This window comes from Protobothrops mucrosquamatus, unplaced genomic scaffold, assembly GCF_001527695.2.
Source record: "Protobothrops mucrosquamatus isolate PMUCROS unplaced genomic scaffold, P.Mucros_1.0 scaffold1740, whole genome shotgun sequence".
NCBI lineage: Eukaryota > Metazoa > Chordata > Lepidosauria > Squamata > Viperidae > Protobothrops > Protobothrops mucrosquamatus.
Window position 1 is genome coordinate 604,526 of NW_015387886.1, and position 11,293 is coordinate 615,818.

Genomic DNA, 11,293 nt, shown 5'->3' on the forward strand with positions numbered 1-11,293 from the left:
CATTGATTCTGTTTAATAACAAAAATAGATAGTTGTATTTATTGCACCAATACACTGAATTACAGTTGAAGCAGTTTTTATTATTAGCAAACCTAGGCACCAAATATATTATCATTGCTGAATATTAACATGCTCTGTTTGACTGTTAGATGCCCTTTTAAACTCTAGCAAGTCAATAAAATTCAGATAATAATTTTGGAATCCAAATTCCTTCTTTGCCATGATGTTAATGGCAATTTCTGACTACACAGTACAGCAAATCAGTTAATATCATGACAGAATTTAAAAAAATAAATGTTATTGAATCAGCCTTGCCATTTTATGCTTTGAAGACAGGTATCAAGAAGAATCCAGCCTGACATGGAGGAGAGATGAGCTAGAGCAGTGGTGGCGAACCTATGGCACGGGTGCCAGAGGTGGCACTCAGAGCCCTCTCTGTGGGCACGCGCGCTGTCGTCCCAGTCCTAGGCCGTCAGCTGGGTTTTATGAAACCTTTTCGCTTTAGGCCTCTGCCGCCATGTGCAAAAAAAAAAAAAGATTCAATCAGTCAATTTCAACTTCTCGCGGCAAAAAAAAGATCTTGCAAAGTTGTAATTGATTGAACTTTTTAGTCCCACCCAGTCTGCCGTTACCACCGCAGCCACGCCCACCCAATTGGCCATGCCCACCCAATTGGCCACACCCAGCCAATGGACCACACCCACCTGGCACTCGACGATGCATAAGTGGGTTTTGGGTTGCAATTTGGGCACTCGGTCTCTTAAAGGTTCGCCATCACTGAGCTAGAGTCAGTGCTACTGTAAAAGGGCTGGAACTGGTTTTTCCTGAATTCCTTGGAGCCTCATCTAACTATTCCCAAGAATAGGCTGCCAGATGAGGGAGATTTCTGTATTATAGGCAGTACAAAATAGTTAATTCAAGCTCTGCACATGTGGGGGTCTGGTTGTTCATGCCTGAGAACAGTTCCTTCAAAATCATTATTTTTTAAAAAAAACAAATAACTTATGTTTTTAATCGCTACTAATTGCAAAAAGAGTTAAATAAGAGCAAACCTAAGGCAATGTTTAGATAACACAATTCTAGGAAATCCAGGAATAAAACTGTCTTCAGCAAAATTCTTTCAGTATTGTTGCTAAGAAAAAAATTATGAATGTGCCATAAATTTCAAGGAATGGAGAAAGACCGAAGAAAGTTTTTAGTAAGAGTTAACAGGGAGTCCTTGATTTACAGCCATTCATCTAGCAATCGTTCAGTTACATCAATGAATAAAGTGACTTACAATTGGTTCTTGCACTTATCACAATTGCAACAGTCCCATGACCACATAATCTAAGTTTGGGTGCTTGGCAACCACCATGTATCTACAATGGTTGCAGCATCCTAGGGTCACGTGATATCCATTTACAACATTCCCAAGCTGGCTTCCAAGAAGCATAGCCAATGGGAAAAGCTGGATTTGCTTAATAACCACATGATTCACTTAACCATGGCAAAAAAATATTATAAAATCAGGCATGACTCATTTAACAACCGACTTGCTTTGCAATGGAAATTCTGGTCCTAGCTATGATTGTAAATTGAGGACTTACCTGTACACAACTAATTAATAAGCAATAAATTTCAGTATAGCTAAAAATGTAACCGAATAGGGAAACATCTTGCATCTTACTCCCAATACTTTGTTTACAACAATTATCTTTGACGTGTCTTATGCAATAATAAAAAAATAGTATTGATTTAATAATTTTACATACAATGCCTTATAGGCTTGTAATGCTATAAAAAATAAAAAGCAAAGCCAATAATGAAAATACATCGAAACAGTATTTAAAAATACACTCAGTACACCTAAACGTGTACAAACAGAGAATGTGAGTACCACGGCACCTTTCTCACTTAGCAAGGGAGGAAAGGTGCAATGCATAAAAAAAGAAAATGGTGAAAACGCCTAATTATTGTCTGAAATTAAGCACACGGAATAAAACCGCCAAGATCTCGCTATCCCCGCCCTCCGGGAGATAAACCCCGCCCACGCTGCCTATGGCATTGTACGATTAGCCGCTCCGCTTGGCGGAAGCCCCGCCTTCTCCTTATGTGACGTACTTTCCGGTGGGGTGTGGCTTTGGGCGGCCGTCCCCGTGATCCCGGGCAAGCAGGAAAGGCGCTTTAGAGACGCGGGGAGGGGCGCTGCAGCCGAAAGTTGCCGCGGCGCCCTGAGCTTCTCCTTCTTCCGCTGGTTTTTTTTTTTTTTTCCGCCCGCGCGTCGCCCGGCCCTTGAGACGGTGGCAGCGGATGAAGGAGCCGGCGGGAGGCCGCCCGGAGCCCCTGCTTCGCCGCCGCTTCCTCCGCCTAGGCAAGATGGGAGCGAAATGAGCCCCGAGCCGAAGCCGCCACCTCCTCCTCCTCCTCCAACCCCGGGTCGGGAAGCGGAGGTGGTGGCCTTGACAGTGGCGGCGGTGGTGGAGAGCGAAGCAGCGGCCCCCGGAGCGAGCGGCGGCGGCGGCGGCGGCAGAAAGTGCGGCAGCCGAATCATGCTGGTCAGGAGAATCGGGTTCAAGCCGGGCGGAGGCGCCTCGGTGAGTGTCTGCGAAGAGACCTCCTTCCCTTCCCGCGGCGGCTTCCGCCCGCTGAGGCTCCGGGGAGCTCTGGCTGTGCGGGGGGGGATGCTGCGAGTCCCGGGGCGATCGCCCTGCTCGTGGGAGCGGGGTGTCGGCCGAGTTCAGCGTTGAGAAGCTGCAGCCGGATGGTGGTGGTGGTGGGGTGGGAGAGGCTGCTCCTCCTCTTCCTCCCCTTCCTCTGCTTTTGGGCCTGCTTGTCTCTGGAATGGTTGCAAGGGCAAGAAAGTGTTTTCCTTCCTCCCCTGTGCAGCCGTGGGGCTGGTGGAGTGGGGTGGGGGGTGACAGGTTGGTTGGAAGAGGTCTGCTGTTGCTGCTGGAGTTGTGTCCTTTAAGCCCATCCCATTTGTTTCAGGAGATCTTGCGGGAATCGCTTTCGGTTTCGGTTTTAGGAAGCTGAACCAGACCCTCGTGCATTTTTTTTGGGGTTGTTTTAAAAATAACATCTGGAATGAAGTTCGTAACTTTGGGAGGGGGACAGGACGTGTGTTAGGGATTTTGATAGCATGCCATGGATGGATGGATGGATGGATGGATGGATGATGTGCCATCAAGTCGTTTTTCTTCAAATGACCCCATAGATCAGTGTTTCTCAACCTTGACCATTTTAAGGCATGTGGACTTCAACTCCCAGAATTCCACAGCCAGCAATGCTGGCTGTGGAATTCTGGGAGTTGAAGTCCACACACCTTAAAATGGTCAAGGTTGAGAAACACTGCCATAGATTTTCTCCATAACAACCCATCCCTATATAACCTGGGCTTTCACGTCTTCCAGTGATGCACCCATCACAACTATTAACAGTCCATCCACCTTGCTGCTGGTCATCCTGTTCTCTCTCTTCCCACCTTTCCCAGCATTAGAGCCTTTTCCAGAGCTTGGGTCAGGCCACAGATACTTATACAAATTTGTCTTTACGATTTTCATCATAAAATAGCTCCATGGTGGGATCCAATGCTCTCCAAAAGCAAATTTGTATATATCTTCCTGCCACTCCTCTAATCGCAACCCTATTCATTACACCACTGATTAGATTACAACAATCATCTCTATATGTTTGGGTTGAGTTTTCCCTAGTATATGAATGGAAATCTAGATAAGAGTGGTCTATGATCTCTTGCTAGTTTTGCTTTCTAAGAATGCTGTGGTTGGCACACATAAAGGAAATGAATTGAAAAATAAGAATCGTACTCGGAGAATGATATGAATAATTACTTCACCATAAAACAAGATCTTGCAGCTATTTAAATTATACAATATATTAGTGAATTAGGTAAATATGAAAGTATCTTATGTGTTTGTGTGTTAATAAAATCTTGGTTACCTGATGGACTCTCAGTATTTTGAAAATGGCAGAGTAGGCCTTCTACTAGCAATTTACATTAAATTATTAATTTTTATAAACTTTAGAGGCATTAAATACAAAACAGTTAAATAAGGAGCAGTAATTTTCACTTCTCATGCATCCTCAGTAACTGTTCTGGAGAATCCCTCAAGTGCATTGTGGATTGTTTTTAATTCTTATAGATATTTGTTACATTTTGATTCAATATTTGTTGTGTGTATATATATATATATATATATATATATATATCTTTCCAAAAACAAACTGTGAACACCAGGAGTATATCAAACTATACAAAGTTTAATAACATAAAACATAACATAAAACATATGTTATTAAACTTTGTATAGTTTGATATACTCCTGGTGTTCACAGTTTGTTTTTGGAAAGATGATCACACCCAGGAGTCACTGTTTTAGTTTTAGTGTTATTAGAAATATATATATATATATATATATATATATATCAATGGTTTTTTGGTAAGTTTTATTATTTGGTTATTAGTTCGCTGACATGTTTAGAGATAATACAAATGTCTGTAAATAGGGCATTCTGATAAAATGTTGCTGATACATGGGATTCTAAGGTGTGAAGGAAGACATTTTAGTATGTAAAATCTGTTCACATATATTGTGTTTTTGCATAGTCATTAAACAGGGAAAGAGATTTTACAGGCAGATGCAAGCTAAGGATGCTATCTTTATAAACTGAAATTGTGACACTTTTGCCATCCATTCATAAGTGGCCATCTTGGAAGGGTTGCAACAAGGTATCTACAGAATCAGGATACCTTTTGCTTCATACAATGAATGGCATGCATAACTCCCCACAAAACCTATTGTGAAAAACCAAAAGTTTCTGTCGCTTTTAATATATAAATTATTGTTACAGAAACAAATATCTAAGTTCTGTATACTATTAATATTGCTTTCCTTTTTATTAACAGCAAGGTATTGGTCGACCAAGTGTGTACCATGCTGTTGTTGTGATCTTCCTTGAGTTTTTTGCTTGGGGGCTTCTCACAACACCCATGCTCACGGTAAGTTTGCAGATCCCATCAGCTGCAACCTCATTGGCATTTTTCTTGTGGAAGGAACCTTTTTTTTTCTCTGATGGTCGGAAGAAATTCCTTTTCCCAAAGCTGTTTTGTGGCTAACAGGGACTTTCAACAAATAGGGCTTCAAAGGCTATGAGCCACATTGTGGATTTCAGGAGAGGTGGGAAATCTTCATATGTGTCTTGAAGAACCCAGAAACTTATCAGGAATCCAAAACACATCCAGGAATTAGGTTATTCCAGACTGGACGTCAGTTGTGCTTGCCTTGCCACCCAATGCAGAGAGAACATAAATTTCTTGAAACAAAATCCAAGGCAGTTACCAATATAAGAAACATATCCTAAAAAATCTGTGATAAGTTAGCAGGATTTTGGAGAAATAAAATATGTTAAATTTTATACTGGAAAGCAGGAATTTTCTTAATTAAAATGCCAGCTTTGCACCATTAAATAAAATTAATATGCCAGTTTTGTACCATTAGATATGGGACTTTGGGTTCCAAGGCAGTTCTCATCTATTCCTAGGCTGGTATTTAACTATGTATGTGAATGCTGCTAGTGTCTCATTGCTTAGAACAAAGAACACTCTCATAATTGTTTACTTCCTTTAGGCAATACATTTTTTTACTATTGCTATAAAACCTCTATTTCTACTTACTATCAATTGTGTTCTTATTTGCTGAGATACTACAATACTTAAAATATAGTAGTGATAGGGCTTTAATTACAGTTTATGAAAGTCAAGTAACACTGTTCTTGTCAAAACCCATCCAGTTATGGGTATCAATTCCCTATAGGCTGAAGGTCAGCTGAATTTTGGGAATGGCATGTCAGCTTGCACGTAAGAATTGTTCTCAGACTGAGAAGGTGTTCTATGTATTGAACATTTTAATTTCTTTTCCTGTGCTGCTTGGAACGAGTGCTTTCAATATACACAATACCCAATGCAAATTCTGCATTTCCCCCCCTTTCCTTCCTTTCTCACAATCAAAATAGCTGTTGCCATGTCTGTTATAAGAAGATTGTGGGAGAGATACAGATACATCTCATACTGATGTTCTATAGCTTGTGATACATTTGTATCACATTTCATGCAACCGGAAATGTGATATAATTATCCTTTTTGTTGTCTTATTCTACATATAATGTATAACCTTAATATTGCAGTTGTTTAAATGTTAACTACTGCAGATATGCTTCTTTTTGGTCTGGGATATTTCCTTTTAATGGAGCATATGGCCATAATTATTTCTTTAATGGAGGTAGTGATGACTTAATCTGTATTGTAGTTTGGTCCTAGATTTGTGTTCAGTGACGTTTAGCTCAGGAGGAAAGGATTTAGGTGGCAAATTTCTTTAATCTTCAATTCACATTATTGTTCTCAACAACTTCTCCATATTCTGGAGGGCTAGATTAGTAATGGTGAGGACTTAGAAGAAATGCTACTCAAAAACCTGCTGTATTCCCCTGCTATATCTTTGTGTTTCTGTTTGCAGTTTCCTTCATGAATGTTCTCATGATGGAGCCTTTAGTTTTGCAGTTATTAAATATGCATTTTCTTAAATTGAGAAGTTAGTTTTGAAATGAAATATTTCTCTTATAGGTCTTACATAAAACATTTCCTCAGCATACATTTCTAATGAATGGCCTCATTCAAGGAGTTAAGGTAAGAATGTTTTAAGTATTATTATCACTCTTATTGATTAATAGAATAGCAATTCTAAATTGGAAATATTACATGATTTATAGTTATAAAAACAGCATCAAGGCAAGTACAGGTATAAACACTTTTTTTTAAAAAAGTAGTTATGTAATTAAAGTTGTGTATATTCTTAAGTATATGTAAGACCAGTTGAACTTAGCAGGCCTTAAGTCTCAATGGATAAAGCTGCACTGATATTTACTAAATTTTAAAAAATGAAGCAATAAAATATCTAAATGAAATTAACAACATATCAGTTTGATAAATAATCTGACCTCAGCAATTGATTTGTGTGAAATAAGGACGGAGTTTAAACCAGTTTTTGCATTTGTAAACTGTAGCTTGAAAACTTAGTGTCAGTGATAGAAGAGCACATGCAAAATGGACAAAGGTATGCACTAATATTAGCTCAAAAACCAATATAATCAACAGTACAATATTTGCACCACAACATTAGCAACTACATACCCCTTTTGCATTTGCCTTCATAGATACCTGCCTGCAAAAAGCACAATCTAGAACAGGGGTCTCCAACCCATGGGCCACAGTACTGTACCAGTCCACGGTCTGTGCAAGTAAGCGAAGCTTTATCTGCACATGTGTGGAATTTAGGTAGTGCACAAAACCAACCCCTGGTCTGGAAAAATTATTTCCCACAAAACCAGTCCCTGGTACCAAAAAGGTTGGGGACTGCTGATCTAGAACATATTTTAACACTTGCAACGTGACTGCTAACATTCCAAAGGGCAATAATCTATATGCTACTAAAACTCTTGTTCCCATAACCTTTAGCTAGGTGAAATGGTGCATCATAGGGCAACAGCTTTCGAATCAAGGTACTTCAAATGGACTAACTTACAGGGTGCGTCCAAGATCCATGACTGACCTATGGCATTGAAATTTGGCAAATTTTTATAAAATATTTGGTCATAAAATTATCATAAAACAGTTGATGACATTATACAAAGTGTCATAAAACATCCCCCATGCTGGTGTTTGTGCCATACTGTACAGTTCAACATGGCCTATTTTCAAGGCAGATACATCTCTGAATGTATCCCAACTTTTCCAGTGAAGGCAGTACATTAGAAGTTCTGTCATTGGTGAAGGCATTGAAGAATCTGGTAAGGAAATATTTTTGAGAGGATAATTCAACAGATCACAGGTTGTGTAGTTTGTATAAAAATGTAGCACTATGTCTGATCTAGAAGAATCCCTGATTGGGATCATATGCTTGGATAACTGCTGACTTTTTCTTATTCCTTTCCTCATTACCTCTATCCAATCTTAGTAGCAGCAGAGTTGGAACCAGATCATGTTGCAGTATTGGCTAGGCCAGAAACATTTGGATTGGGAGTTGACAGTTGTATTTTGAAAAATATTTTACCAGTCATGCAGTTAGAAAAGCTGAAGTGTTTGAAGAAACATTGCTCAAAATGATCTGATTTTGTTCTAAGAAAAGCCAAAACATTTTCATCCTCAGAGCAAATATGCAGATAGTCGTCACGTAGTGACCACAATTGGAACTGATTGTCTGGTTGCTAAACACTAGGGTTGCTAAGAGAAATATCACATAACCGCAATGGACTTACAATGTCACTTTTCATTTGGTCCATTAACTGAATCACATGGTTGTTAAGTAAAACATCATATGACCACAACGTGCAGTTTTACTTCTGTGTTCTCTGTTAAATCTATTTATTGCCAGATGGTTGGGGAGCATACAGATGATGATTATGTGTCTGCTGGATGCTGTGACAATTGTTACAGTTTGCTGGTCACAAAGTGCCCAAATGATTTAAATGAGGCATTTGGTAAGTGAGGACTTACCTGTACATATCTTTTTGTAGAGATCTTTTTATTTCAGACTGCTTGACTTGAGATACTTTGAGCTTACAAGAGGTGTTCTGTAGTTGGTGAAAAAATAAAGACCTTGGGGAAACGGGGGGCTAGGATTAGTTTCACTAAGTTGGGCATGTGTGATGCATTGGAAGGCACACCAGATGATTTGGAGAGTAGTTCTGGAGACAGTGGAATAAAAGTGAATCAAGGACAGCCTTTGCTTCTTCCTCTTCTAATGGATTCACAGTTATGCAAATGGAAAGGCTGCTCTAAATTCAAATCCAAAGATTTCTTGACAAACAGGAAAAGTATATTAACTTTCATATTATTGTGTTTTATCCGGGAATAGTTTTAAATAATTGCAGAAAATGGCAGTGTTTTGAAAATATGTGACAGCTTGGCAGGAAAATAAATTTTTACATTAAAAGTCTTAGAAGAAAACCTAAAACTTTGGTACCACTGAATCTCATTTAAGGAAATAATGTATAAAGGTCTCTTTCTTGACAATTCTCTGATTAATGTGATTTGTATATTGGGGAAAATCTACTTTGTTAGTGAGACTTTCCAAAGATTAATGCAATTATTTGTATACTATTTAAATCCCACAGGCATCAGTAGTGATTTTTCGTTTACTGCCTGCTTGTAGAATCCTAATTTTGTTAAACAAAAAATGTGTTCCAAAATAGATGGACCAGTGGTCCAAACTAATATGTATAAGGCTTAGGATTTGTTTGAAATTCTCAAAAGTAATATATATTAAAGCAAAGAAAGAAAATATATATCAGGGGTCTTCAAACTTGGCCCTTTTATGACTTGTGGACTTCAACTCCCAGAATTCCTCAGCCAGGCACATAAGTTTTATAATTCTCTAGATACTGACCAACATTTGACTGTTTTATCTACCAGTCTATTTTTTTCTGTTTTAGTCTTCCTTTACTTCAAAGTGGCTTGTAGATTATCAAACATTCATGACATAAGGTGTCATGGGCTGGAATATTACAGCTAATTTTGCAGATTAAAAGGCTATGTAAGGACAGTTTACCTTGAAAGATCAAATACACCATTCTGTTTCTGTGGCACTTTCATTAAATTGATCTGTTGGAGAATAGCTGTGCCTGTTTTTTGTTGGAACTACTTTTACACCTAAGGAAGATTTTCTGTGCTCACCTGAAGTAGCTCATCAATTAAATTATTCCTTGGAGACTCTTTTATCCAGGTGTTATGACCTTCATCAACTTTAGCGGTGCCTGAGTTAAGGAACTCTGTATGCAAAATTAACTATCTTTTATGTATGGGGCCAAGCCCGTGTAGTTTGTTCTTTTTTAAACATTACTAAAGATTATAATACAATAATGGAAAGTAATATAAACTAAAAGAAAAATAGAAAAATACGATAGTTGGCTGTGTTTTTCACAGTGCTGTCTTCAGTTCACAATTCTTCTATGAATTAATCCTGGTTTTTTGAAGCAATAATGTCGTAAGATAAATTCTAGGGAAAATTTTCCTCTTCTCAAATTAACTCTCACTGAGTTCTAGTAAAAGGTTTGTGAAAGTTGCTTTTTACTAAATTTACTCTCTTTGAGTTTTGTGCTTTACGTCACTTGCCAATATGTGTGTGTACGAATGATGAACTGAGTATTATATGCGATACTGGCTGCAGAAAAGCCAGGCAAATCTGATCTTAGAATCATAATATTGGAACAGGGCATTTAGCTATTAAGTTCAATGTTCAGTGCTGGTGACTAAATTAAAGCATGCCAAACAGATACCAGTCTAGCCTGTTGTTGAATATGTACTGTGAAGAGTAGCCTATCACCAAGTTGAATAGTGAGTTTCATTGTCCAATGCTGCTGGTGGTGCTGCTGCTCCTCCTTCTCCTCCTCCTCCTCCTTTCTTTCTTCTTTCCTTTCCTTTCTTCTTCTTTCCTCTTCCTGTTCCTCTTCCCATTCAGTTGGAATCTGTCTCACAACTTAAATGCATGATTCTGCGGCCTGCACAGAATAAGAGAGAATAGGCCTTGGACCTTCTGCGTGGCATTCTTTCAGAACATATCTACCCAAAATAGCCTGTTTGTCAAATGTTTTGCTTGAAGTAATTTACAACATTCTCATAATCAAAGAGGTTGCTGAGATTTATTCATAATGGATCTATGCTGACTTCTAATAATTTCTAAAAGCAATATCGCAATAAAAACAGGAGAACTTGCACTATATGGTATAAGTGTTCATCCTACTTTAAAAATTCAAACAAATTAACCTGGGGTGCTGTTAAAAAAGTAAGTAGAGGAACAAGTGAAGACAAGTAAATCACTATTAATCTGATTTACTCACACTGTTTAACAAAAAGATATAGGTGGTGTTTTCGGATTTTTCGGAAACCTTAAGTTATAATAATAGTTTAATTACTGGTTTCTTTGTAAAGCCTTCCTTTTTAAAACTGATTTGCCTTTGCTCTTATTAGCTACAGTATTTGCGGCTGCAGTTCTTTGACCAAGCATTTCTTAAACTGCATTTTTTGCAAATATATACAGCAAATAAAAAGGTTTAAATGAAATTAATTTGCAGACGACACCAAGCTGGCAGGAATAGCCAACTATCCAGAAGATAGACTTAAGATATAGAAGGATCTTGACCAGGGCTGTGGAGTCGGTAGATAAATGTTCCGACTCTGAGTCTGACTCCTCAGTTTTTTGTACTTCCGACTCCGACTCCTCTGTATTAATAAGCTAACAAT

The 11,293-nt window shown here is 38.5% G+C and overlaps 1 protein-coding gene across 1 annotated transcript in view; it reads left to right on the plus strand.

The window, feature by feature from the left end:
• Positions 1–2,369: 2,369 nt before the first annotated feature.
• The window catches only part of LOC107293832 (hippocampus abundant transcript-like protein 1), a 31,291-nt gene continuing 22,367 nt past the window's right edge, over positions 2,370–11,293 (plus strand). Inside the window, exons 1-3 of the mRNA XM_015823020.1 lie at positions 2,370–2,576; positions 4,907–4,999; positions 6,620–6,682. Coding sequence (XP_015678506.1) covers positions 2,370–2,576; positions 4,907–4,999; positions 6,620–6,682 — 363 coding nt within the window. The remainder of the gene's footprint in view (positions 2,577–4,906; positions 5,000–6,619; positions 6,683–11,293) is intronic.